The sequence below is a fragment of the Mauremys mutica genome, chromosome 4, assembly GCF_020497125.1.
Source record: "Mauremys mutica isolate MM-2020 ecotype Southern chromosome 4, ASM2049712v1, whole genome shotgun sequence".
NCBI classification, from domain to species: domain Eukaryota; kingdom Metazoa; phylum Chordata; order Testudines; family Geoemydidae; genus Mauremys; species Mauremys mutica.
The window spans coordinates 147,732,422-147,760,408 of record NC_059075.1 but is presented as its reverse complement, the minus strand read 5'-3'; the positions used below and the strand labels follow the sequence as shown (position 1 = coordinate 147,760,408).

Sequence of the window (27,987 nt, the reverse complement as noted above, 5' to 3'; positions counted from 1 at the left end):
ACCCACCCTGGGCACTGCCCGCCCCCAGTGCACAGGCCGCCACGGTGGGACAGGGACTCATCATGCCCCATCCTGCCCCACCTAGCTCCTCCCTGGCCTCTGCTCTTTCCCCCACTCCCATAACCCTCCACAGCCTCTACAGAGGGAAGCGTCGGGCAATCTGAACAACGGGCGCCTGTCCTGAAGCGTGGGCTGGGGCTGGTGGCGTCCCCGGCACTGAGGTTGTCAGACACTTCCCTTGATAAGATCCTGTTTTCATGTGCTTCTGACTTTGCCGTGCTGTAACTGGTCAGGGCAGACCCTCCCCGACCTGGCGTCTCCCTCTGGCGGAGTTTGGGGGTTAGGTTTCAAGAGAAGGGGGAAAATATATTGTTTTGCCATGTTAAAAAAAACCCGTACACCTGCTTTATTGAGCTCTAGCGCCCCCGTGCTCTAAAGCAGGGACTGGACATTTGGCCCTGGAATCAGGGATGTGCCTTTTGCTGTTCCCACAAAAATTCACCCAAATATGTCCAAGTTACAGCCCTCTGAATAGCTCAGTTTGCACCTGCTCAGTAGCAACTTGTTAGCATTGGGCTGCCAAACTCTCCAAAGATTCTGTCCTCAGTGAGCATGCTCCAGCCCCTCAGTACCTAGAGCACCCACCCCGGGGACAGAGGACTGGAAGAAAGCTAATGGGTAAATGGGATGTCCCAGGTAATTACAGACCTGTCAGCCTGACATCAGTCCGGGGGAAGATAATAGAGTGGCTGATCTGGGACTCAATTAATAAAGAATTAAAGGGAGGTAATGGAATTAATGCCCATCCACATGGCTTTATGGAAAATAGATCCTGTCAGACTAACTTGATCTCGTTTTTTGATGAGGTGACAAGTTTGGTTGATAAAGGTAATGATGCTGACATCATCTACTTAGGCTTCTGTCAGGTGTATGACTTGGTACCTCACAACATTTTGATTAAAAGAACTAGAGCAATAGAAAATGAACATGGTCCACATTAAATGGATTAAAAATGGCTAACGGATGGGTCTCAAAATGTCATTGTAAACGGGGGATCACATCCAATGGGTGCGGTTCCGCTGGGGGTTCTTCAGGGGTCAGTGGTTGACCCTCCTCTAACATTTTTATTCGTGACCTGGAAGAAAATGTAAAGTCATCACTGATAAAGTTTCCAGACAACACAACAATTGGGGGAGGGGGAAATAATGAAGAGAACAGGTTACTGATACACAGCGGACTTGGTAAACTGGGCATAAGCAAACAATGTGGCTAAATGGAAATGAAATGGAAATGTGTACACCTCGGAGCGGAGAATGTCGGATGCACTCAGGATGCGGGGCTCTACCCTGGGAAGCAGCAACTCTGAAAAGGATTTGGGAGTTGTGGTGGATAATCAGCTGAACGTGAGCTCCCAGTGTGACATTGTGGCCAAAAAGGCTAACGCGATCCTGGAATGCATAAACACGGGAATCTCAAGCAGGCAGCACTGAGTTAACAGGGGAGGGATAGCTCAGTGGTTTGGGCATTAGCCTGCTAAACCCAGGGTTGTGAGCTCAGTCCTTGAGGGGGGTCACTTAGGGATGTGGGGCAAAAATCAGTACTTGGTCTTACTAGTGAAGGCAGGGGGCTGGACTCAATGACCTTTCAGGGTCCCTTCCAGTTCTAGGAGATAGGTATATCTCTCTCTATATAATGGCACCAGGCCCACAGCCAGAAGGGGTCCCAGCACCTGGGCCATGGGCTTGCCCCTAGGGTGACCCAATGTCCCAATTTTATAGGGACAGTCCCAATATTTGGGCTTTTTCTTATATAGGCTCCTATTACCCCCCACTCCCATCCAGATTTTTCACACTTGCTGTCTGGTCACCCTACCTGCACCTGCCCCCACTCCGGAGTCACCCCCGCTCGGCCTCTTCCCTTAGAGTGAGAGACCCAAGGAGCTCAATTTATTTAGCTTAACAAACAGAAGGTTAAGGGGTGACTTGATCACAGTCTATAAGTACCTACATGGGGAACAAATATTTCATAAGGAACTCATCAAACTAGCAGAGGAAGGTCTAACATGATCCACTGGCTGGAAGTTGAAACTAGACAAATTCAGACTGGCAATAAGGCGTACGTTTTTAATTCTGAAAGTAATTAACCATCGGAACAACTTACCAAGCACCATGGTGGATTCTCCATCACCGACGATTTTTAAATCAAGACTGGATGTTTTTCTCACAGCTCTGCTGCAGGAATGATTTGGGGGCAGTTCTTGGGCCTGTGTTATGCAGGACGTCAGACCAGATGATCAAAATCGGCCCTTCTGACATTGGTATTTATAATTAGGGCTGCAGGGAGGTTGCAGAAGTCACGGATTCCTTGACTTTCCACTGCCTCTGTGACTTCTGCACCAGCCAGTGTGGCTGACCCCAGGGCTGCCCAAGCAGCTGGTTCTGGGGTCAGCTGTTCAGGTGGCCCCGGGGTCAGCCACACCGGCCGCCGCTGGAGGTGGTCCCAGCCTCCCCCCCGCCGCAACAGGCCCCCAGAGCACCTCCCCCAGCAGCAGCCCCCTCCAGATATGCCCCCCAGCAGCAGCCCCCCAGGGTGCCCCCACAGCAGTGACCTCTCCCCAATATTTAGTCAGGGGTATTTATAGTGTAAGCCCTGGATAGGTCATGGGCCATGAATTTTTGTTTATTGCCCGTCACCTGTCCAGGACTTTTACTAAAAATACCGATGACTAAATTGTAGCCTTATTTATAATGCATATGGCTGAGGGGCAGAGTTAAGGCCACCAGGGCATCGTGAAATTCCAGGGGGCTGTTCACCCCCGCTCCCTCTTTAAGCAGTTGGGGGGGCAAAGGAGCCGTTGCGTGGCTGAGAATGAGTCCCACAGTTGGGGGAGCAGGAAATGACTGATGCAGACCCCATTGAGGTGGGGGGTGGAGCTGAGTTTGGGGACCATTGTTGTGCCATGGAAGGACGTATCTTACTATCCTGCCCCCTCCCCGACCCTGCTCTTTCTCCATGCCAAGGAGCCTCGTACTGGCTGCGAGGAAGACAGGGAGCAGGGTGTGTGACTGGGGAGCTGGGGGGATGTCAGAAGTGTCTGTATCACAAGGAGCGGGCCAGAGGCTGTTGGGAAGGCTGGAAGCGACTGCCCTGCGGGGGAACCGCCCAGCGCACGAGCTTCAGCCCTGCTGCTGGGAGCAGCTGATGATGCAGAAAGGCAGCAGGGTCTAGTGGTTGGAACATGGACCTTGAAAGCCCCTCTCATCTGCCCCCTCTCGGCAGGGGCGGCTCTAGACATTTCGCCGCCCCAAGCACGGCGTCATGCCACGGGGGGCGCTCTGCCGGTCACCGGTCCCGCGGCTCTGGTCGACGCAGCTGCGGGAGGTCCACCGGAGCCGCGGGACCAGTGGCCCCTCCCCAGGCATGCCGCCCTCACGGCGACCGGCAGAGCGCCCCCCGCGGCATGCCGCCCCAAGCACGCGCTTGGCGTGCTGGGGCCTGGAGCCGCCCCTGCCTCTCGGTAAGCGAGCAGGGTGCTGCTAGGACCGGCTTTCAGAAGTGCTGTCCCATGGTGTTCCTTGGAGCAGGTTTCTCCACTGGACTCAGCATTAGATAATGGTGAAGACCGCATCTGTAAGTCTGCCCCCCCCCCCCCGCCACCCCTTCTAGCAATGCAGATTCACCGGGTGACCTTGGGCAGTCACTTAAAGGTGACCTGCAAAGGAAAAAATCTGTTTGCCTTGCTTTGCATAGAGAAAGCCTGAACCTTTGTTTGTCTGTTAAACATAAGGGTGTGTTTCTACCTTTTTCACACTAGAAATTCAGGTCTTGGCTACTGTGATTTTCTGGGATGACTGGAGAGCTGGGCGGGCTGGGACAGCACAGACACAAAGTGAGAGAAAGCTGGTTAATGATGGGGGAAGGTATACATTCATTGCTTCAAACTGTATGTGGTAAGGTGCTACCACTTATATAACTCAAATGCCAGAGACACACTCGGGGGAAAACAGTTCTTGTGAAATCTTCAACTGCCCTCACTCTTCAAATGCCAAACCGTCCAGAATCTGTCTCACAGAGTCCTCAGAGGAGATCAGACCTGCCATGCCTGGTATTTCTGAGATAAACAAGCAGAGAAAAGACCTTATAAAAACCATCAGCCCCCTTCATCCATCACAGAAGAGCAAAAGACAGAGTACAACCCTCTTCCTAGATTTGCAATGGGCCCTTCTAGAACTGCCTCCAAATAATTCATAGAATATCAGGGGTGGAAGGGATCCTCAGGTCATCTAGTCCAACCCCCTCCTCAAAGCAAGACCAATCCCCAGACAGATTTTTACCCCAGTTCCCTAAATGGCCCCCTCAAGGATTGAACTCACAAGTCTGGGTTTAGCAGGCCAATGCCCAAGCCACTGAGCTCTCCCTCCCTCCTATAATTATAACTCTAATCAAGTCTCCCCTTAAACTTCTCTTTGTTAAGCTAAATAGACTGAGTTCTTTGAGTCTATGGCAGGTTCATTCTCGTAGCTCTTCTCTGAGCCACCTCCAATTTATCAACACCCTTCCTGAATCGTGGCCATGAAAACTGGACACAGGATTCCTGCAGTGGTTGCCCCAGTGCCAAATAAAATAACCTCTCTACTCCTACCTGAGATTCCTGTGTACACATCCGATGATCGGATTCACTCTTTTGGCCACCAGCGTCGCACTGAGAGCTCACGCTCAGCCGATTATGCACCACGACCCACAAATCTTTTTCAGAGTCACTTCTTAGATTCGTAGTTGTCAAGGCCAGAAGGGGCCCTTCTGATCGGCTCCAGCCTGTTCTATGCCAGGCTCAGGCGAGGCTCTCTCGCGGCCAGGCCTGCAGCCAGCCATATCTTTAGAAAAGAGACTGGTTGGGGATGTAGACTCCAGATGATGGCCAATCCCCCATGCACAGGGAATCTGTTGGGGGCAGGCGGGACAGGGAATCCATCTTGCTGTTAAAAATATGCATCTTATTTCCAGTTTCATTTTTTCTAAGATGGGTCTCCCGTGTCCGGCGCAAGAGCCTTCTCCTCTGCAACCCCCTGCCTCCTGGAGCAGCATTGCTGTACCTCTCCTCCTCGGCTGGGACAAGATGGTGGTGGCGGCGGGGTGCGTGTGTGTGTTGGGGAAAGAGATATTCCAGGACAAGCTGGGGCAGTGGCTGTGACTCTTCCCCCTCCTGCGTTGGCCAGGCTCTTGGGCCCTGTACCCCCAGCAGCCCTGGGCTAGGAACCAACCCTACCCTAGCCCATGCAGCAGAGTGAGAGTCCCCCACGCCACTCCCGTGCCTCAGTTTCCCCGCCTTCCCCGCGTGGCTTGTGGCAGGACAGGGAGGGTCTCCCCTAAGCCCCAGGCCGAAGGGCCTCGGCGGAGGAGCGCGCTCCGGGCCGGGGGGCGGCGGCCTGGCTTGCTGGGGGCGCGGCGGCGCAGCTGCGCGTTAATCGCCGGGGCGGGCGGCCCCGCCGGGCTGGGGTGGGGCCGAGGCTACTCTCCGCCTCCGCCTCCTCCCGCCCGCCCGCGAGAGCCCGCGCCGCACTTCCCGCGGGGCTGGGCTGGGCTGGCCACGGCGGGGAGCGGGGACCTCCGCGGCGCCGGGCTGCAGCGGGGACCTGGTGAGTGGCGGGGCCGGGGCCGCTCCGGAGCGCGGGGGCGCAGCGGTGCCCAGCAGGGTCCGCGCCCCCGGGGAGGTGCCCTGGGATGGGGCAGGTGGACGCGGTGCAGCAGGACCCTGCCCCCCGCCTGCTGCCTTTCGAGCCAGGGACTCGCGCGCGCGGCCTCTCCCGGGGCCTCCAGCCCGTGCAGGTGTCGGGGACCGGCCGGGCGGCCGCCGCGCCGCGCTGCCCAGGGCATGTGGGATGCTGCCGCCTGCCCCGCCGGCGGCTGTAAGAGGCGTTCTCAGCCCACGCAGCACTGGTCTGGGCACTAGTGTATCACGGTGTGGTGCCCGGGTGGCACAGCGCCCCCCCGCGCCCACCGGGGAGCCGGCACCGGCCTCCCCCCCCCCCCCCCGCGCCCACCGGGGAGCCAGCTGGGGGCTCTTCTCTCGGGCCGGCTTCTCCCCCCCCCTGCACCCCCTGGGGAGCCGGCTGGGGGCCCTTCTGTCGGGCTGGCTCCCCCCCCTGCACCCACCGGGGAGCCGGCTGGGGGCCCTTCTGTCGGGCTGGCTCCCCCCCCCCCTGCACCCACCGGGGAGCCGGCTGGCGGCCCTTCTGTCGGGCTGGCTTCCCCTCCCTGCACCCACCAGCAACCGGGCCCCATCTATAAGCCTCTCTCCCTGCCCTCACTCAGATCTCTGAAATGCTGCAGCCAGCGGTTAGCTCCCCCCTCCTGGTGGGGTGACAGAGCCTGGAAAGTTGCCCCGTCGGGGGCTTTTGTCTTGGGGGAGAAGTCCAGGATCCTCCCAGGAAGGGCTGTGGCTGCTGTGTCCTAGCCCTGCCCCATGGATAATGCAGAGGTGGGGCTGGGCCGCAGTTCTGGGGGCTTCAGGGTGCAGCACACTGGGCTAGGCATGGACAGCAGCCTCCCTGTGGGCATCGGGGTTCAAGGAGTGCGGGGCAGGGGGGATTGGAGCTGTTGACTGTTCAGAGGTGGATGTGGGGGGTTTGCAGTGCCTCCATCCCTTGCTGCTCAGCAATGTGGTAGTGCCAGGAGAGCGGAGCCTCCCTCCCCAATCCCTTTGTGATGGGGGGGGGGGATTCTGGGAAACCCAGAGGGTGAACTTCAGAAACATACCAAGCCCAGAAACGTGCATTCGTCCAGCCCCCTGGATCACCTGGCGCTGGGCCGGTTCCAGCCTGTGTGTCGGCTGGGAGCTGGCGGCTCCGGCTGGCTGCTGTGTTGCTCAGTGGTGAGATCTGAGGTGCTGGCGCTCTGGGCCCTGTCGCTGCCTGGGGGTTTGGAAGTGTGGAAGGGGGTGGACTAGGGCTGTGCTCTGAGGAACGATCCTGGGCACCCCGGGAAGAGAGGTGTCCTCCGCTTCACTTGCAGGAGGCCTGTGAGAGCCCAAGTCCTGAGGAATAGCCAGCCAGCTCTCTTGGTCTGATGGGGAACGACTAGATTCCCCACTGTACCTGTGACTGGAGGTCTGCTTCCCTGCCATCCCCCCTAAGCCCATGTGGTGCTTCTAGCAGGCTCCACACCCAGCCTTAGGGCCAGGCCCTGGCTTTGAGGTGGACCCAGGGCAGCCTGGACGCTTGGCGTGCTGCTGAGGTGGCAGTGGCGTGATTGGCACGGACCGTCACGCTCGGCTGTGGGTTCTGGTCCCCTCTGGGTTGGAGTGGCCGGCGCTCGGTTCTCAGTGCTGTAAATCCGGGGCAGGTTGCAGGGTTTGCCCTGGGAGACTGAGCACTGTCTGTCCCTGCTGCGCCACTCCTGGAACAGGCTGGCTCTGGCCGCGGAGCCCTGCTAGGAGCCTGCCCGGCAGCATCTGCGTTTTGACTGTGTCTGTAAGGCCAGGAAATGAGGGGTGAGAGGGGTTTTCTCCCCCAATCAGCTCCATACACATATTCTGCTCGTCTCCTGACCTCTGACTGCACTAACAGCCCCGACTTTGCCCTGTTGGCCCCACAGAGCGGCCGGGGCTGTGGAAGTGGCAGTCAGACGGGATGGCCTGCGGTGGTACCTGTCAGCAGAACTTGGGCGCAGAGCGGTCGCTGCAGCTGGTATTTCCAGAAGGGCTCACTGTGCACCAATGGGCCAGATCTGCAGATGGGTTTGGTGCCCAGGCTCTGGGAACCTGGCACTGCTGGCTCGGGGCTGCTGTGTGAATCTGGCTCGGTCTGGTGCAGCCTGTGTTGGTGGGGCTGATGGGCGAGGGGCCAGCAGGACTCTCCGAGCCCTGGCGCGTGTGCAGGGCTGGCGGCTAGGAAAAGCTCCGTTGTTTTGCTTGTGAACGGAACCCATTGGACCCGGGGTTGCTGGGAGACGCTAACCCAGAGCCCCCTCCTGGAGTAGAGCCGGCTGGGCGTAGCAGGGGTGTAAGACGAGCCCCCTCCCCTGCCCTCCTGGCTCAGGTCTGCCCTTGGCACAGGGCCCTCCGGCACCTCGGAGCAGTGGAGGATGGAGCGCCTTCCCTTATATGGCTTCCAGCCCTTGCATTTGCTTCCCCCAGCGCTGGGTTTGTGCCTGGAATCGCATGACCCGCGCGGGCTCCAGCTCTCATGCCGCTCGCGCGTAGGCCGGCAGGGCTAGAATCCCAGGCGCAGGGGAGTTGCCGCTGCAGCTGTGGGGATGGCTCCCCCTCCGGTCCCAGACCCCCTGCTCCCTGGCTGGGCTCCGGGAGACAGCTGCTTTCCCAAATGCCGGCCACCCCTCCCCCACAGCCGGCCAGCCATGGGAAAGCACCTTGGGCGGGCAGCGCCTTGCTCAGAGTTTCCTGTGCAGAACGTGTGATGGGCCGGCCGGCGGGAGAGGCTCCTTCCTGCAGGCCAGAGAGCTGAGGGCTGGGCCTGCTCCCGCTTGGCTCTGCTCCCTGCCTGCCCTGGGCCCCCTTCCCCTCCCAACGTCCCAGCCTGGCTACTCCCAGGTGTTTGTGCTTGCAGCCTGGGAATGGATCCTAGGGCGGATCCCAGCACCTGTAGCCGACAGGCAGCCGCTGTGCCCACCAGCGCGCCCTCCCCTGGGCGGGTTGCCGTACTGGGGAAGCACCGCTCCTGGCGAAGGCCAGATTGGGCCCTGGCTCTGAAGCCCGTGGGGCAGCAGAGTCCCAGCAGCAGTGGGGCTGGCAGGGGCTAGAGCTCTCTGGCCCTGTGGTGCTTGGGCACATCCTCTCATTCCCCAGCTGCGGGCCTCTCCTCTGCCTCCGGCTGAGCAGTGACAAATCAGTCCCTGGCCAGCTCCGCAGCTGGGAGACGCACATGCAGGCTCAGCCCCTCGCAGAGACAGCAGGCAGCCCATGAGCTCATCCCGCTGCATGAAAATACCAGCTGTTCCCTCTATGGGAGCAGCCCCCCCACCGCAGAGCCAGTCACTGGGGGTTAACCCACTGCTGCCCCCCTACATGCTCCCCCTTGAGTCATGCTGAGCCCCAGAGCCGCCATGCCCCGCCTTAGCACCCTCCCCCTTTAGCTGAGCCGGCTTGCTGCTGTGTGTTGAATGGGGCATGTGCGGGATGGGCTGGCTCGGAGCTGTAGTGTTGATGGGATTCTTTCCAAGTCCAGAACGTCCCTGTGTTCAGGGAGCTTGTGTTGGGTCATTCGGGGGTCAGGGGTTCTGGTGCCAGCAGCAGCAGACTCTCCCTGGCTGGCGCCTGGTAGGGTTTATTTATTGGCGATATGCATTGAGCCCTGCAGGGCCTAGTGAGCAGGGCTCCGAGTCTGAGTTGGGTTCTGTTCCCGGCCCTGCTGCTGGCCTGCGGGGTGACCTTGGGCAGCCATTTCCCCTCCCGCCCTCTGTTTAGCTGTTCAGGGCAGGGACTGTCACTGTGTGTCTGTGCAGTGCCTGGCACAACAGGGCCCTGATCTCAGCTGAGGTTTCTAAGCGTTAACGCATGTAACTACTACTAATTATGACTGTAAGATTATTGGCTGAAATTTCGCAGGGCTGTGGAGAGTTGGATGCCCAGCTCAATGGGTGATGAAAAGGATCTGGATCTGGGTGCTTGATTCCCTGAGGCCCCTGTGCCCAGCCTGCCTGTGGCTCCCGCATTGTGCCGAAAGGCAGGGGCCAGGTGCTGCGATATGTGATGTGCAGTAGTGTTGCTGAGCTGGCGCCGGAGTGCTGCGTGTTGGGGCTTGGAGCCTGGTATTGTGGGAGGGGCAAGTGCTGCCTTTAACTGGGCTTAGCTCAAAGGGCAGGGAGTTTTGGTGTCTGGCTGTATAATATCAGAACGTGTCCCTTTAAGTCCTTCAGCAGGTGCCAGGTTTCTCTGGTAATGTTTTCCCATGGCGAGCACAGGAAGTGAGAGAGGTAGGGCTGTGCCGTTGGTGCTGCCAGGCAAAGGGCTGCAGATCCACGGCTGGCTTCCCTCTTGCACCACTGGCTCATACACCCTCGCTTTGCTTCCCTGTCACTGGTCCTTGGCTTCCCGCTCCAGCCACGTGCCCAGCGCCAGGGCGAGTGTGCCTCGGCAGGACGCTGGGCATAGGTCTTCGCCCGGGGCTGCCAGCTGTGCTCCGCCTCCTGTGTGGAGTCCTGGATCTCAGCCTGGTCTCTGAGGCTGCCCCATGTTCTGAGGGTCTGGGCTGCCAGGGCCGGACCTGGGGGAAACGCACATCCCGAGGTCAACGTGAGCCCTGCACCAGGCCCGGCTGTGATTGGAAAGCCGACGTGAGCTGCGGGGTGCTGTTGGGGAGGGCTGGGTTCCAGAGGGGTCACAGGGAGCTGTGTGGCCAATCCCCCCCGGCCTTTCTGCCCAGACTCCAGCCCTAGGATGGGCTCAGGCTGCCCAATCCCAGCAGCGATGGGCCCGCAGAGCTGTTCCCAGGGTGACTGTGAGGGTCTTGCAGCAGAGAGCTGGCAGAGCCTCCTTGCTACCTCGGCGTTCCCCTGGCACCGGGCAGGTGAAGGGACTTGCCCCAGGTTGGTGGCAGGGCTGGGAATTGAACTCGGGCATCCTGCATGCCAGTCCACTACCCCAGTCTCCCTACTTAATAAACCCCCTGGGCTGGTGGGGTGGCTTCTGCCATCTGCCCCACAGTGACAGCCTGAAGGAAACGTGGGCGGGCAGCTGTGTTCACTGAATATATGGAATGCGCCAGGGCTAGCTGCTTCTGCGCACTGCTGGGTTCTACAACACAGAGCCCAGTGAGCGCCGCTAGTGGGCTCCCAAAGTAAAGGGGTACTGCCCAGTTCCTCTTCACTCCCAGCAGTCTGGGAGCAGAACGTAGTGAAATCTCATTCCATGGGCGAGTTAGTGCTAGAAAGGTGAGATAGGGGTCAACTGAGTCGAAAAAATCTACAGAACCGTGGTTTCAATGGCACCATCCGTGGCATGGCGGGGGGGAACTTGCTTCCCCCCCACACTCAGCTCCCAGCTCCTCTGGTTGGTGGAAATGTTGCTGACCCAGTGTCGTCGAAAATGGGTCGAGCTGGGGATCGTTCGAAAGCCCTTTCTCCCATGAACATGTGGTACCAAACCTGACAAACCCAGGACAATGATGTAGATCTACAGTCGAGAGAAGGGTTAATGATCAATGTTGTTTTTAATTATACTTGAACTGAGGGGTGCCTTGATGGTACATAAAAAAGGCATTGATCTTTGGTCATTCTAGGGGAGTTAGCCTTGACATAGACTCGTAGGACTGGAAGAGACCTCAAGAGGTCATCTAGTCCAATCCCCTGCACTCAAAGCAGGACTATGTATAGACATGTAGGACTGCAAACATTTATTCTCCAGAGTCCTCATCAGTGTCGTCTCCGTCTAGCACCCTGCTGCTAGACACATTGTCACGCTGATCCTCGTCCGTGACACACTCGCACGGCTCCATACGGGGCAGGCTGCTGGCCAAACATCTGCCGGGCGGTATGCATCTGGTCTTTGCACCCGATATTTGGTTGGCTGAAGGATTGATTTGGCAGCACACATAAGTGGTGTGATCAATCCATCCTCCAAAACCCGTCCGTACCCGATAGGGGAGGGTAGTTTTGGATGTGCTTGGCCATCCTGGAGTCATTCCACTGCTTGATCATTGCCCTCTTGATAAATAAATACACCCTCTATTGGTGGTGATTTTTCTCTGCTTCTTGATAAACATCCATCAATAGTTCTGTAAGCGCCATAATGTTGGTCTTCAAATGATAAAGTTGGCATACGAACCTCCCCCGTGCACTTATGATTTCATCAGTGTTTCTCAGCCATTCTGAACACCTCTGGAGCAAGGCGAGAGTCTTTGGAGGCTGAATCAAATGCCTTCCAGGAAGATAATTTGGTCTTTCCAGGCAGCCTTCCAATAATGTCACATCCTGGAAGGGCGTGGAAGCCTGGCAGTGGGCGGTATTAATGGTCCGAGTGATAGGAGTGTATCTCTGAGAGAGATCCAGTGATTCTGTTTCCCAGTAACAGGCACAAAATCAGCATCTTGCAGATGTTTTGAGTAGCATCTCTCTGAGAGCGCTGGAACATCTGTGCCCTGTGCAAAAATTGGGAGTTTAGTAGGACCTTTCTCCGTGGCATGGATGGCAGGTAAGGTATTTGAGCGTCCGCTGCCTCATGAGAACTACTGCCTCTGAGTAGTGCAAGGCAGCAGCTTTATTGCACCATGCAATGGCAAAATTCTTCCAGCAGTTCTTTATATGCTGAAGCATTTTCCCTGCAAGGTGTGCAGTTAACTCATCCTTCGTGCTGGTACAGCACAGTAGCTTCTGCATTGTGATGTTGGAGATGTTTGTGGAGTCAGTGATTTTTGTGTGGGACAGGTGCAGTTCCATGGAGTTTCTTCTTTCTTGTAATATTTCTAATTGATTCCTCTACGTATGTGTTGAACATGAGGTGGACTTTGTCATAGGTCCAGTATTTTCCTGGTAGCCTCCTAATGAAGTGTACCTCTGCCATGCCATCTGCGATTGCTGTGCTGGAAGTCCTCTGCTGGCACAAGGTACAAGATGTGTGTGTTTGCTTTTTGCCTGGCACATATGCTTTGTTCCATCACATTCAAACATTGATCATGGTACCATGGAGAACTCGTACTTTCCAAAGTCTCACGTAGATCAACATCATGCTGAGATCCAGACATGACCAGAAGACGAACAAACAGCAACCTCTCTGTGGTTAGATCTTTAACAGTTCCTGCCACCTTCACTCTGACTTCTTTCTTTGAATTCAAGCACAGCTTTAGGCTTCTTGATTGGAGCCTGTAGATTGACACAGCCTTGGATAATTCTTTGGGTTTTGAAAGCTTCATACAAGTTGTGACCCAAAGTATCCACTCTGGCATCTGTAGCTACCTCATGGCTGAAGTCTGCTTTCGTTGTGATATTAATGCACTTCAGTCTATCAGACTCAAATAGGTTGGCAGGGCATGTAAGTTCATCCTGTAGCTTTAAAATTACCCCTTGTGGTATCTAATAATCTAGCTGGCGCTTGGCTACTTGTGGGAAAGCTATTCCAGCAGTTCTTAACGTTTTGTTCCAAATTCGATGGAGTTCTAGGGTTGTCAGGAAAAACCGGGAAAGATCATTTGGCTGCTGCGTTATGCCCACCGACCTCCTAGTGATTTCCATTGCTCTGTTTTCATATTCTAGGGCTTCGTCTGAACCAAGTGCCCAGAAGGGATCTGGTGACCTTTTGACAGCCCAATTTCCCTTGCTGGAATTCCTCCCCTATGTCACAGTCAGACTTTTCTATACCTCTTACCTCAGCAAGGAACCACACGATCATCGCAGAATAGTTGGTTACACCTAAAGCAACAAAGTGTTTCACACAGTCTTCCAGTGCTTTGAGGTGCAAATTGCAATGAGCCATCCTGACAGGTTGAATAAAGCGCAGCAAATAATCAACCCTCTTCGCATGTCGCGACGCGATCCCGAAAGTTGGCTTTGTCACTGATTTGGCCTCCTGGAATTGCTTGATCCGTTCTGTGCTATGTCAGCTTTCCATTGTGTGTGATAGGTCATTGAGAGCCAAACGCGCTCTGGATGTGGGGAACTGGTCTTGCAAGTCCTGTCCCCTTTGGGGAGTGACTTCAAACACATCAGATTGCTTTCCAGGGAAGACATCTAGGTAGCATTTTTGAAGGGCAGCGAGTGTTCGGGTGCATGCTTCTGTAGCACGTCACAACTTTGTGCCTGCAAGAATTTGGTTCGCAGTACTGTCATTGTACCGAATCCCCCAGATCTCAGGGCTACCAGTGTCACTATGATTGATATGTGCGGTTCGCCAAGACATAGCATCCACTGTCAGTGAAGACCATCGGGGGCATTAGCAGCTGTTGGACAGGCCTGTAAAGGCCCATGTCTAGTGTCACACCACGTTTTAATGCAGTTCCACAGATATATTCGTTCCCGCGTTCCAGCCGCATAGGAAACACGCGCTTCTTATAACGTGTAAGGTGCCACTGAGCGTTGTGTTTAACCAGGTCCCTCCGTGGTGGCATTCTCCGTGAGTTCAGTGACTAGTCAGTGTTCTTCGTCTCCCCGTTGGTAACTAAAAGTGATCAGGACCAAAGTAAAAACAAGGATTTTGTAATACGTTACCTTGGGACTGTATTTAATTCGTGGTCTAGAACTGTGGGCGTACCATTTGTGGATGGAGTCCAGTCATTTCTGTCTGGATGCTGACCTCTTAACCAGCGCCTCATTACAACTCTTTCAGCATAATAAACAAAGGTGGATAATCAATATAATTGCTTCGCCACCACTGGCAAAAAAGAAGCCATTCAACTTGAAGCCTAGGGTGACCAGATGTCCCGATTTTATAGGGACAGTCCCGATTTTGGGGTCTTTTTCTTATGTCGGCTCCTATTATACCCCACCCCGTCCCGATTTTTCACATTTGCTGTCTGGTCATCCTACTGAAGCCCCCCTGCTACTCTGTAACATTAAAAAAATGAACTGGGTCTCGTGTTCTATGCATTAACTGATCACGCAGGACTGTGGGTCAGGGACCACCATTTACCTTCACGAGGGCTGCGGGTTTGATGGGCCAGTGCTAATGTATAATTTAAAAAAACCTTGATTTTTAAACCTTTTCTGGAATCCAGAGCTGCATCATTGTTCTAGGCTTGTCAGGTTTGGTACCATTGGGCTTATGGGAGAAAGGGCTTTTGAATGATCCCCAACTCAACACATTTTCGATGATGTGTCATCAAAATTTCCACCAACCAGAGGATGTTGAGCTGCAGGAGGGGGCAGCGAATCACCCGCCTGCGCCCCCCTCCCCCCCCATGCCACAGAAGGTGACACCATTGAAATTGTTGTTCTGTAGGGTTGTTTTTTTTTTATATCAGATAATGCCTCCCTTACCTTTCTACCATGAACTTGTCCGTGGAATTACACATGCCCCTGACTAAGGGGCATTCCCCTGCATGTGGCGGGAAAAAGCAGAGATCTGTGACTGTATTTGCCCAGTATCTGTCCTTGGTTCTGTCTGAGGCCTGGGCAGGGGAGGCTCTGGGGTGTATTCTCCTGGCTCTCTGGGTTGGAAGGGGAGGCCAGCCTGAGTGTCTGTTTCTGCCGCTCTTTCCAGGCTGGGCTGCCTTTCGAAGTGGCGCCTCCTGGGTTTAAAGTTAGATCTAATCTGGTGGTGGAGGAGGTTGCAGGGAGCAAATCTGCCGCCTGCCTGCTGGGGGAGCGGGGGCGGGGGTTAGAGTAAGAGGATAAAGGCGCTCTCTGCCCCGCTGACAGGGAGAGGCGCTCAGGGATGGCAGCAGGGGCAGCGCCAGTGGGGCTGTACGTAGGCGGGGAGGCACGGCTCCTCCGGCGAGTCGCCGTTGGCTGTGGCGACATTCCCCCCTGGCAGTACCATAATCCCAGGCCGTTGTGCTGAGCAGATTAGTGCATCTTGGAAGGACAGCAGGGCTGGGGTGGACCTAGCACTTCGTGGGTGGCATTTAGAGGCGAGCCGCAAAGACTGCTAAAGCACAAATCCCCCCCAAATGGGAACGGCCCCAGCCCCACTGTGCCGGGTCAGGTGTCAGTAATGGTAATCCCTCGTGCTGTCCAGCCATTGATCTCAAAACACTTCACAGAGCAGGCCAGTATCTTTATCCCCATTTTACAGATGGGGAAACTGAGGGGGCGGGCAGGGACTTGCCAAGGGTCACCCAGCAGGTTGGTGGTAGAGTCAGGAATAGAACCCAAGTCTCCCGAGGCCTAGTCCAGGGCTCTAGCCACTGAGCTGCAGAAAGATGCTTTGAATTCCGGTTCCAGCTCTGGTTTGCCTGTCCCCTTCCCTCTGCCGCATCCTCTCTGCAAACCCTGGGGCTGTTGCCTGCGACTCGGCAGGCAGCATTAGACGCAGGGCTCTGATTTAAGGCGGGCAGGGGTTGGGGGACAGGTGCATGGCAAAGGCCGTGGCTTTGTTTGGAGAGATCCACAGTGTCTATTAAGTGCGGGAGGGATCGGGGTCTGAAGCCAGATTCCGACATGCTACCCCTCCGAGGAGTGTATCCCGGCACTCCCACCCGGGGCGGGGTTCGACCCACTCCCCCATATCCAGGTGTTTGGTTCAGCCCAGTTCAGGGGCAGAGTCAAGCTGGGAGTGGAGCCGGGGCCAGCTGGGGCAGGGTCGGTTTGGGCTCTGTCCCAGGGGACGTGGAATTAGCAGGAGGCAGCTGGCACAAATGTGGAGGCTCACAGGGTGGGTCGGCGGAGGGCGAGTGGCAGCAGCAGCATCCACAGAGATTGGGCCAGAGTCGGCCCCTGCCCTGTGTTTATGGTCTCTCGCTCCGGCCCTGTCGCTAGAGCCTCTCGGAAGCTTTGCCAGGCGCTGCCCTGCTGAGGGGAGCAATGGTGAGAGCGCTTGTGGCACCAAAGTACCCCGTGCCCCCTCCCCACTCAGAGCAGTGTGACGTCCTGTGCCTTGCGCCTGCCAACTCCCCCAGCACTGCTGCCTCCTCCGGGCCACGTAGCCCAGGTCCGGAAGCGAAGGGCCCTTCTACCCCTGCCGTGGCTGGGAAGAGTGGTACAACCCCGGCCTGCTGCCAGCATCCCTAGCTCCTAATAGGGACCATCGTGGCTGTGGCCTGTGGCAGTCTCCCCCCCCGCCCCCATGGCCCACAGTGAGATCTCACTGGACCACCAAATGCCAGCTGGCGCCTGTGGGCGTCCCCCTACAGGAGGAGACTCTGGAAGAGAGAGGCTCTCCGCATCATGCTCCACGTGGTGATGGGCTGGCGCGGGGAGAGGAATCTGGGTGCTTGGGGGGAGAAACCTCTGTTTGTGATGGCCAGAGGAGTGACTGAAATAGCTGAGGGCTGGCAGCGGGAGGGGGTAGTCCAGAGTTCAATAAGGATTTGGCAAACTGATCGGGGAAGGGATATTGGACCTCCTGCTTCGGGGCTTTAGCTTTACGCTGGCTGTGAGACCAGACTGAGAGCTGTGTGGGGAGCAGATTATCCCGCAGTGACCACTGTGCGGGTCCCACGCCTCCCTGCTGCTGCCGGGACCCTGGGCTGAATGGACCTTGGCGCAGTCTGGTGATTCCCCTGTTCCCAGCTGTCTCCATTTTGGGGTGTCCAAAGACCCTTTACGTGGACCTGATTTTTTTTTGAGGGGTGGGTGCTCAGCCCAGTCTGAGAATTGCCCCCCCCAATCCCTGCGCTCCCTGCTGTGCCAATCAGTGAGCAATGCAGAGAATGTGAGGCGCCAGCAGAACTTCCTTCTGAATAACACTTTTATCAGCCTCTTCTCCAGGAGGCGTGTGCTGCTCTTTAGCTTCAAAGCCTCCTCCTAGCCACTCGCAAGCTGGCTGTGTTAACCGCTTCCCTGCCGAATGGCACCGGGCAGCCGTGGCCCCTGGGCTGGGACCCAGGCTGGCTGGGTGTGCTAAGCAAGGTCAGGTTGGCATGCAGCTTGGATGGGTGACCTCCCAGTGTTCTGCAGGCGTTGTCCATAGGGGCCGTTCTTCCTACTGGACCAGTGGCTTAGCATGATGGGAGGCAGTGGAGTGGAATGGATGAGTGGGAAGCCACAACTTGGCTCTGCCAGTGACCTTGGGCAAGTCCTTTGGTCTCCCCATGCCTCGGTTTCCCCTTCTACCATTTGTCTGTTTAGCTCTTCACTCAGCTCTGGGCTGAGGTGGGTACATGCTGTGATGTCTGGAGGTGCTGTGCTGCAGGTGAGATGTAAATACGGTCATTAGAGATCCCACATCACTTCTCACAAGCACAGGGCGCAGACTTCAGTGTCCCAAATGATTACATTCCACCAGCCTGAGTGCTGAGCCCATTGGTGGTGGGTTCACACAGTTTGTCTTTGCTCTTTATAAGCAGCACCTAGTTGCTATGGCTGGAGGCGCTAAATAATTTTCCAAGCCATTCCCATTGGCGCATCCTCTGCTCCTTTCCTGTAGCGTTGCTCTGTGTTAAGCAGCTGCCACCCCAGAAGTGGCCGCATGTCAGTGACCGAGACAGTGCTCTCCACGTGCAGCTTGTCTGCCAGATGGCTCTATTTGCAAAGCACGCTGGGATGATACAGCCGTGCGCCTGGGGGCGTTTTCATGTTGGGAGCTGCATCTCCGAGGGTACGTCTTTGCCGCAGAGGTAGCGGGAGGCCGCCTAGCTGGAGTGAGAGCGGCCGAACTGCACAGTAACAGTGGGCTCCCCCGAGCCAGCAAGTTAGAGCCCTATCAAATGTACGTGTAGACCAGCCCTGGCACTCGTGTTGGGCGCCAGGCTCTCTGGGATTGTATCTGTGGCTCTTTGCGCTGCAGGAAGCTGAGCTGCTCTGTGCATTCTTTCCCAGTGAATTGTCCTTTCCGGGCACGTCTGGAGGAATTGTGGGATAGCTTTGGAGGACTAGCCTGGGTTGCAGTGTGGTCATGTTAGCAGCGGATGCGCTGTATTCTCGAGTGTTCCCTCGTGCCTGGGAGGGACCAGCCGGCATGGGGTAACAGCACCAGGCGCTGGAGGGAGGGGGGTTAGTGTGTGTGGACGGGACTCGAGCTAGGGGCAGAGCCCGGGTGAACTCTGCAGGGACGACAAGCCCCAAGACCGATCTTCTCAGAGGCTGCTTCCTTCCCCTGGTGGCTCCTTTGCTTGGCCACATGAATGAGAAGCGATATTAGTGAACTGGCTATGGAGGTGTGGGGCAGTTGTTAGATGCAGGAGGGTGGCTGGCTGCTTGCTGTGCTCCAGGAGGTGGGTTATCCAATGCAGAGGTACTTTCCTCCCCCCCCTTGAATCCCCACTTCCCTGCTTTTTTAAAGCAGCTCCCTGAGTCCCCAGCTGAGATCAGGGCCCTGTCACTGCATGGACACCACCTCTGCTCCCAAGAGTTCCCAGTCCCCCTAGACCAAGGGTGGGAGGGGAAACTGAGGCATGGAGAGGGGCCGGGACGTGTCCAAGGCCACCCGGCAGAATGTCAGGAACAGAACCCAGGTGTCCTGGGGCAGTGACCTAACTGCTGGGCCAGGCTGCCACCTCGGGCCAGGCCGAGCACTCGTGCCGTGGGCCGTTGCTGCTGCGCTTTGCGCCAGGGTCATTGTGGGGAAGCTGCTTCTCCTTCGGGCTCTCTGGAGCAGATGAGGTTAAACAGGTTGTTTCCAGTCAGGATCCCTGGTGCTGGGAAATCCCCTCCCCTGCCGGGCAAAGCGGCTTAGGTGTCTCTGCTGGGCATTGATTAGTGCCAGGCGGATGCTCCGGCCGGATGGCTCCCTTGGCCGAGGGCCCGGCCGGACTAGGGGCTGCTCCCACTGGAGCCAAGGCCACAGCCATGGGCAGGTTCCCACGTGGCCGCACTGTGACCACTTGCCCTTAGGGAGCGGGAGGAGCATTCCCCAGCCCCAGCCGGTCTGACCGGTTCCTTTGCCCCAGGGATCTCCTTCCTCACTGGAGAACTCTGCACTGCCCGGGGCCCACGCCCCACATCCAGGCTCTGACCTCTCACACGTGCCATCCCCCCACCAGGCTCTGCTTATCGGCCTCTGGCATGGGCACTTGCTAGCCTTCCTGGCTGGCACCTGGAGCTCCCTGGCTATGTCCCATGCATGTGGAGGGATGAGGGTAGCTAATGGTCTCCCTAGGAGGGGAGGTGATTTCTGCTAGCCGGGTTTTCCTCTAGCAGCCTGGGGCTGGGAGCTGAAGTGACAAATCCAGACCGGAGATAAGGGGCCCATGTTTAACAGGGAGGGAAATTGGCCATCAGAACAGCTGACCCAGGCATAGGAGAGTCTCCGGCACTTGGCGCCTGTAAATCCAGGTGGGATTTTGTCTCTACAGCTCTGCTCCAGCTCAGCCCTGAGTTCTGTGCTGGCCGCAGGGATCGCAGGGGGATGCTGGCTGGTTCTACAGCAGGGCAGGCTGGATGGTCAGATGGAGCCTGCTGGTTTACAAAGGCTCAGATTCTCCCCTCTGCCTTAGAGCTGCTGAAAAATGTAGCCGGTTGTTTTACTGCCCCTTTGACAGGATTTCCCCTCCCCCAGTACCCCCGGCCTCGGGCATTCAGAAACCAGGAGCCTGGCTTTAAAATCAGGAGATCCTTAGAAATGGGGGGTTCTTGTTCTGCTGAGTGGAGCCTTTCAGGGTCACATTTTCAAACAGAAATCCAAGGTTCTCGCAGCCTCCCCTGATTCTGGGAGCTGGAGATTTAAGGAAGGCACCATGGAGGTGCCACCACATAGTGCCAGGCTTGGGATACAATCCTGGGAGCTGGCGACTCCCAAATGTTGCTGTTCCACAGTGTGGCTATGACACTGTAGCCGTGACACCCCCTTTCCTGGAGAGGGGGCCCCCTCAGTGCCTGGAGGGGCTTCTGTTTGCTTGGGAAAGCTTTTGCCAAATGTCACCTCTGCCTCTGTCCCTGGCAGTGCGCCAGGCAGCTGGGGCACGTGGGGAGCCCCCCAGCTGCGTTCTGCCGTGGGTGGCCCTATCGTAGCTGCGCCCGCCCCCAGTTCCAAAGGGTCGCCAGGGCTCTGGCCTGGCATAGCTCGCCTTGAAGAGTCCCCTCTGCGCAGCAGCTCCGAGTCCTGGGTCCATTTGAGAGTGGTGGGGCTGCGTGCAGGGGACCCCGCTGCCGCGGGCGCTGACTGCCTGCGACAGGCGTGCTGTGTGCTGGGTGGGGGGTGCGGGCTGCAGGCCGCCTTGCTTTGCACAGGGGGAGCGGGGGTCGGGACCCCCTGGCTGGGTGAGCAGCCTGGCTGGCGCATGTGGTGGCCCTGAGGGTCGCGAGTCTGGGCTGCACCCGGCACGACACGGGGGAGCAGGCCCCATCTTGGCCAGTTCTGCAGGTGTGACTGTAATACTCTTCCGGAGCTGCTGTGCTATTGCAGACCATGGCCTGAGAGTGACACCCCCCGGGGAAGTTAACGTGCTCCCTATAAGCCGCTCGGATCCTGAAATGGGTCAGAAACAGGCCCCCAGATCCCGAACCCTCAACTTTCCCCCTATACGCTTGCAGGGTCAGCGCAGCGCTTCCCACTCCTGGAGGGGTCAATGGGTGTCCGGTGCCGCTCTCCCTGAGGCGGGCTCTCCTGATCCCCGGTGCCTTTCCTATGTGCTGTGCCCAGGCAGCCAGGTCTGGAATCACTCCCCACCCCCATGGGTCCCCTGGCAGCTGCCCTCTGCCCCAGAGCTGGTTGCATTTCAGGACTGCCGAGGGTATGTCGGGGGGGAGGAGCTGTAGGGATGGGCTTGCGGGTCCCTTCGTGGTCTGAGCGCAGGTGGGCAAAGCTGGTGGGCTCAGGCTCAGGCCCAGCCCCCACTGTGCATGGCTGGTGGCCCTAGTGGGCGAGTTCCCCGTGAGCGTGGCGCAGACATGCCGCTCCTTCCTGTGGAGGCGCGGCTCCAGGTGAGGTCTGACGACAGCCGCCTCCGCACCCTGCCCCGCTCACTCTCAGGTCGCGCCCAGGAAGGCAGTGTGGGCTCCCCCCCCCCCCCCCGCCGGTTCCTTGGCCCAACCCCACATGCTGGGACGGGGCATGTTCATTTGGGAGGAGAAGATCAGCCTGCCCTGGCTGCCTGGCTGCATCTCCAAGCTCTGGGGTAAGGGAGGGGAGGCCGAGACCCTGTGTCTGGACCTGGGGCTGAGCCCTGGGGGAGGGAAGCCGTGGGGGAGATAGCAGGCACAGCGGTGGGGCTCACTGGCTGCCAAAGGGAGCCTGAATGTTGCAGGCCTGCAGCCACATGCCTGTCTGCCCTGCCCTGCCCTGCCCAGCGGTTGGGGGGGGGGGGGGGAGGAGAGGGTGTGATCCTGGTTACACATGCTGCAAAGAATGCAGAGCCCTGCTGCTGGGTGGGGGAAGGGAATGGCTAAGTGCTTGGGGGGTGGGGGGAGGGGGGCAGAGTCCCGCAGCCTGGGCCTGAGAGCAGCAAGTCCCCTTCAGCCAGGCTGCAATTTTAGATCGGCCCCATGGGTCTCCCTGACCTTCAGATTAGGGGGGTGATTGGGGGGGGACCCTCCTCCTCCCCCCACCTCAGGACTTGGTGCGGGACCCCTGGCTGGTCTGTTCTAGTGCTGCAGGCCTGGTGCTCTGGTGATGGGCTGGGAGGCGTTTCCGGTGCTGAGCCCCAGTTCTCAGAGGCGTCTAATCCTTCAGGCGGGTGTTTCTCAGCCTGCAGGTGGCTCAGTGTTCTTCTGGGGCAGCTGGGTAATTGTCTGTCCGGCTGGCATGCACACCTAGCAGATGCCATCTCTGTGTGCCTGTGAGAGCACCTGTGTGTGAGGCCGTCTGTGAGAACCCCTGTGGGGCTGTGTGTGATTGTGTGTGTGAGAGACTGTGTATCTGTGAGAGCACCTCTAGCTGTGTGAGACTCTGCGAGTGCCTGTGACTGTCTGTGTGCAGATCTGTGTGACTGTGTGTATGGGTGAGACTCTGCCTCTGCGTGTGTCTGTGTGTGAGTGCGCCTGAGGGGCTGTGAGAGCGCAGGTGGGGCTGTGGGGGGACTCTGCATGGGGCTGTGAGCGTGCACGTGGGGCTGTGTGGGACTTTGCATGTGTCTCGGGGAGGGAAAGGCCCTTCTGCAGTGTCAGAAATTGCTGGGATTCTTTGCTGCTGCGCACGTGGGAAATGGTTTGTTGTTTTCAGGCCAGCAGTACTGTTGGCAGGGCTGGCTCCAGACCCCAGCGCGCCAAGCGCGTGCTTGGGCCGGCGTGCCGCGGGAGGGCGGCAGGCGGCTCCGGTGGACCTCCCGCAGGCGTGCCTGCAGAGGGTCCGCTGGTCCCGCGGCTTCGGTGGAGCATCCACAGGCGTGCCTGCAGAGGGTCCGCTGGTCCCACGGCTTCGGTGGACCTCCCGCAGGCGTGCCTGCAGAGGGTCTGCTGGTCCCGCAGCTTCGGTGGAGCATCCACAGGCGTGCCTGCGGGAGGTCCACCGGAGCCGCGGGACCGGCGACCGCCAGAGCGCCCCCCGTGGCGTGCCACCCTGCTTGGGGCGGCGCAATTCCTAGAGCCACCCCTGGCTGTTGGGGATCTCTTGGCTTGGTCTATGCAGCCCAGGCTGGGGAATCTGGCCCAGTGAGGACAGACCCGCCCACCAGTGAAGCTGCCTTCTGCCCCTGCTTGCTCCCTGGGCACTTCCGGGGCGGATGGTGGCATGGTTGTCACTCTGTGGCTGTGCGTAGAAGTCGGCTGGCCTTGCAGTTAAGTCCTGGGACTTGGAAGGTCTGTGTCCTGCTCTGCCCCTGGCCCCGTTCGTGACCTTGGTGTCACTTAGATCAGAGGTTTGACACTGATCTCGGTACCTCAAGTTTTCTGGGCGCCTGACGGGTGGCGCTGGGGATCCTGCTTTTGAGGAGTGTTGGGCACCCTCCTGCTGGAGTCACTAGGCGCGACAGGGGCTCTGCATTTCCGATGTCCAGCCCCAGGTGTCACCAGAACTGCTCAGCCTGAATCTGTGTCTGGAAAATGTGGAAAATGAGGATCACTCCCCCGTGAGCCTATCTGCCTCCCCCTGGCAGCCCGGCAGAGCCAGCTCAGCTGGCGGAGGGTGGATTCCAGTCCTGCTAGCGCACTGCCGGTGGAATTCCCACCCCGGGTTCCCTGTGCACGCCTCTCTGCAGTCGGTGAGGTACATGGGGGTTGCTCAGGCTGCAGAGAGGTCACCGAGGGCAGATCTGACCTGCAGACCCTTCCTTGGAGGTATTTAAACCGTGTGGGTCAGAGGACGTTTTGGTGGCAATTTTCCATGCCCCGAAGCCAGGCAGTGCTGCCCCCCCCCCCCCAGCCCCCTAGTTGCGAGCGGGGATCTGAGCCTTGCTTGTCCAGCCCCATGGCGGGTACTTTCCCAGTTGGAGCTGCCTTCCCCATCGAGGGAGCGTTGAGTCCCATGGCCCCGCCCTGTGGAATTCAAGCACCGCCCGCCCGTGGCAGTGAGATCTCCTAGTATCTCCCCGTGTCCCCAACAGGCTGGGAGCCATGGTGCCAAGGACTGTGGTGCCAGCCCCTCTCCTCTAGGGCCTGGCCAGTCTCTCAGGCAGGAAGGGGGCAGTGGATGGCAGCAGGATCCAGGTATCCTCACAGACTGTCGCTTTCTAACCCAGAAACTTTCCTGCCGCGCTGCCATGTGCAGTGAAAGAGTTCACAACGTGAGCGTCAGGCTTCTATCGCTGCCATCTCCATCAGCTCACAGTGAACTGAACAGGGCAGGGCACAGCCCATCTCTTCCACCCCTGCCCAGCATGGGCTCAGGCTCTCTGCAGACTCAGGCAGCGTCGCTGGACTGGTCACACCTGGGGTAGCTCCCCTCCCCACCCAGCGATGGGCTCAGGCTCTCTGTGTTGGGCACATTTTGGAGGTTTTCTTGACAACCCGAGTAGCTGGGGACTGGTTTGATTCTCTTTCAGTGAAAGCAGGGACCCCTGAGAGTGGTGGCGAGGCCAGTCGCGCCCCTCCTGGCCGGGGGAACACAGAGCCAGGGGCTGTGACTGGAGCCGGGGCTCACCCAGGCCGTGGTAGGGAGGGAGTGGCCTGGCCCCAGCCACTGGGGAGGCAGGGGCCATGTCGGTGTCTGCCAGCTGTCATGCGTGTGTAGAACAAAGGGCCTGTGTCCCCAGGCAAATGCATCTGGGCAGCTCCGGCCTCCGGGGTGTGTGGGGGGGAGGGAGGAAACCTGCCCCTGCTGACCCAGCCCTTCCCCTTCTGTGGGGAGCAGGGGCCTCGCTCTATGCTAGCCACTGGCCACCTGGAGGGATTGGGTGCCCGGGACCCTGCTTGTGGGGCTCCCGGAGGTGGTTACCTGCCCCGGGGTTCAGTTGCCAGCGCTGAGCTGTCTGACGCACACAACGCATAGCCTGGCGCCGTGAGCCCTGCCCCCGTCCCCTCCGTGCCCCATCCTGGCTGCAGGGCCGCAGCCTGGCATGGGCGGCCGTGGGCGTGACCCGCGGGCTGTGTCCAGTGGTCACTAGAGCCGGCCCAGGGTCTGCGGTATTGGGCTGCCTGGCAGCTGTGTCTGACAGCCCAGCGGTGGGGAGCATTGGTCAGACCAGCTCCTGGGCCTCGAGCAGCGCCCTGAGGTGGCCTGACCCTGGGCTGCTCTGGCACCGCCCGGCTGTGGGGGGCTGGGACCAGGCGGGCGCGGGGTCGAACCATGGCTCCAAGCGTTTGCTCCTGCCCCAGCCACCTGGGTCCGGCCACTCCCCAGCCGAGTCTGCAGCTGTGGCGATGGCATGGGGTCGGGAGCAGGAAGGGCTGCGGCTGGGGCCTGGCGTGTGGGGCCCTGCCCTCTCTAACTATGCTGCCTCTCCCCCCAGCAGAATCCCCCCGGCTGCCAGCACAGCACTGCCCTGCCCCAGCAGCTATGACAGGATGCCCGTCTGCGCTGTGGCGAGCACGCACCCCCCGGAGCGCCCAGTGAGCCGGATGCCCATGGACGGGCGGGACAATGCCCCCGGCCATGCGCCGGCCCGGGAGGGGGATGCCCTGCGGGTCAACCAGCTGCACAACAGCAACAACAACGCCTCGCCGGGGGGCTGGCTGGGCCGCAAGGGCTCCCGCTCCCTCTCGCCCTTCGGCCCCCGGGCCCCTGTTGGCGCCAACCATAAGCTGAGCTACCTGGAGCGTGTCGTGCTGGAGCTCGTGGAGTCGGAGCGCACCTACGTGCGGGACCTGCGCAGCATTGTGGAGGTGAGCCGGTCCCCTCCACGCCCCCCCCGCTGGGCGTGAGCCACAGGCTGGCCCCCTCGCTGCGCAACAGCACCCCCTGCTGCCCCCGTGTGGCGCCGCGTGGCTCCCCCGCCCCCATCGTCCCTGGAGCTAGGGGCGCTCCTCTGTGCTGTCAGCCTCACTGGTACCGGCAGCTGGGAGGGGCATGACACCGGGCCAGGCTGGCTGGGTCTGTGCCCCTAAACGCCCCATGGGGTGGAGGTCAGGGGGCATCTTTCAACCCTATAGAATCATAGAATCTCAGGGTTGGAAGGGACCTCAGGAGGTATCTAGTCCAACCCCCTGCTCAAAGCAGGATCAAACCCAACTAAATCATCCCAGCCAGGGCTTTGTCAAGCCTGACCTTAAAAACCTCTAAGGAAGGAATTGCTGGTCTGGCTTCTCCAGGGAGGGGTCTGGTAGTGGGGTGAGCTCCCAGCATGCACCTGGGGTGATGGAAATGGCGGGTGGGGGCTGTCAGGGTCGATGGGCTCTGTGGGGATAAAGCCGCCCGCAGGGACCTTGGCCCATTTGCTGGGTGCTGGCAGGCTCCAGGGTGGCTGGGGCTGGCGTGGGGAACGGCGCTGCCTGTGGCAGCAGGACGGGGATGGGAGACCTGAGCCCTGCTCCCACCACCGAATGGAGCCAGCTTGGCCTGGGGGAAGCTCCTCTTGATGGCTTAGACAGGAGGGGGGGGCTGGGGGGCCCCTTGGCCGCGCGACAGCACCTCCCTGCTCGCTGGCCCGCGCCGTGGCTCACTGTGTGCGCCTGGCAGGACTACCTGGGGAAGATCATTGACACCGAGGAGCTGCTGCTGCGGCCGGAGCAGGTCTGCGCGCTCTTTGGGAACATCGAGGATATCTACGAACTCAACAGGTGAGCCAGGCCCAGAACCACCCGCTCTGTCCCCCCTGCCCCTGTAATCCTGCCCCTTGCCCCCTGCCTTCTCTGGCCCGACCCCTGTAACCCCGGCCCCCGCTGCCCCTGCCCCCCATCTGCTCCGGCCTGACCCCCTCCAGCCCCAAACCTGCTCTGGCCTGACCCCTGTAACCCCTGCCCCCCGTCTGTTCCATCCTGACCCCTGTAACCCTTGTAACCCCAGCCCCCTCCATCCTGTCTCTGCCCTCTGGCCTGACCCCCTCTAGCCCCTAACCCGCTCCAGGCTGAGCCCCATAACCACTGCCCTCTCCGTCCTTGCCCCCTTTGCCCCTGACCCCCTCTAACCTCCAACCTGCTCCAGCCTAGTCCCCCTAGCCCCCTCCATTAACACCCCCACCTCCTCCACTCCCCCAGTCTCCAAAGGGGATGAGGCGTAAATGCCCCAGGATGGGCTTCCCCCTAGAATTGGAGAAGTCGGTGTTAGTGCTCAGTAGAAAGCACCTAGGCCCAGCTCTGCCAGCGCCCGTCAATCCCAACCCGCCGCCCCTGTTCTCCCAGCCCTGGGCTTTCCCCCCCCCCCTCCTCCCCCCCCCAGCTCTGCCTGTTCCCCTCAGTCCCCATCTGCAGGTTTCTGACTCGTGAGCCGGGGATCTCGTTGCCCGGCCCTAGGACAGCAGTGTCAGAGGGAGCTGCCCTAGTGGCCCAGGACTGCCCTGCCTGAGAGCGGAGGAGCGGCTCCGGCCCGTATCCCTCCCCATCTCCCTTGGCTTGGCACTGAGGCTGCCTCGGCCGAGAGCCCTTGGGCAGAACTCGGCCGGGGCGGGGGTGGGTGTCCTGTCCATCGAGCTCTTTGCGGTCTCGGGTTGGGCCCCGCGTGGAACGACTGTAACATCGGTGGCTTGGCTGAGAGGCGGCCAGGCCAGGGCCCCGGGGAGAGGGGGCAGCCAGTGCGTGCGTCTCCTCTCGTAACACTTGCTTTGTTTTCAAACCCTGCCGGCACTGGAAGGGGCTCTGCCCTGCAGGTGGGTACCACGCCGGGCGCACTGCATGCTCCGCTGCCTGCCCTCTGCTTGGGGGGTTGTGTGCTGGGAGTGGCGGGGGGCATGCCTTGCGTGCATGCAGCACATGCCTGGCCCGTGTGTCCCCCGGAGCACACGTGTGCTTGGCAGGCCTGGCCCGTGGGTCGCCCGGAGCATGCGTGCTCTTGGCAGGCCCTGCATGACTGACAGTCTCTCTTTCTGCCCAGCGAGCTGCTGCAGGACCTGGACAGCTGTGACAGCAACCCCGTGGCCGTGGCCAGATGCTTTGTGGACAGGGTAAGGGGGGCACTGGAGGTGGCACCCAGTGGTGAGCGGCTGGCGAGATGATCCCATGGCATCCTCGTGCGCCAGGCGAACTGGTGTACTCAGGGCT

At 59.2% G+C, this 27,987-nt stretch overlaps 1 protein-coding gene and 1 long non-coding RNA gene across 8 annotated transcripts in view; one reads left to right on the top strand and one right to left on the bottom strand.

Moving 5' to 3' along the window:
* Window positions 1-790: 790 nt before the first annotated feature.
* On the bottom strand, window positions 791-5,415 carry LOC123369700. The gene is made up of 3 exons (XR_006579121.1): window positions 4,643-5,415; window positions 3,801-4,111; window positions 791-2,263 (listed from the first exon to the last, which is right to left on the bottom strand). It is a non-coding gene; the product is annotated as an uncharacterized LOC123369700 (long non-coding RNA).
* A 144-nt stretch (window positions 5,416-5,559) lies between these two features.
* Window positions 5,560-27,987, top strand: part of PLEKHG3 (pleckstrin homology and RhoGEF domain containing G3) — a 41,611-nt gene continuing 19,183 nt past the window's right edge. For 4 of the 7 annotated variants that reach the window (XM_045013861.1, XM_045013858.1, XM_045013859.1 and 1 more), the window contains exons 1-4: window positions 18,168-18,253; window positions 25,308-25,677; window positions 26,471-26,571; window positions 27,821-27,890. In XM_045013861.1, coding sequence (XP_044869796.1) covers window positions 25,360-25,677; window positions 26,471-26,571; window positions 27,821-27,890 — 489 coding nt within the window. In that variant the 5' untranslated portion in view covers window positions 18,168-18,253; window positions 25,308-25,359. Of the gene's footprint in view, window positions 5,637-18,167; window positions 18,254-21,522; window positions 21,600-25,304; window positions 25,678-26,470; window positions 26,572-27,820; window positions 27,891-27,987 lie in introns of those variants that run through there. The other 3 variants (XM_045013854.1, XM_045013855.1, XM_045013856.1) reach the window with 3 other exon arrangements.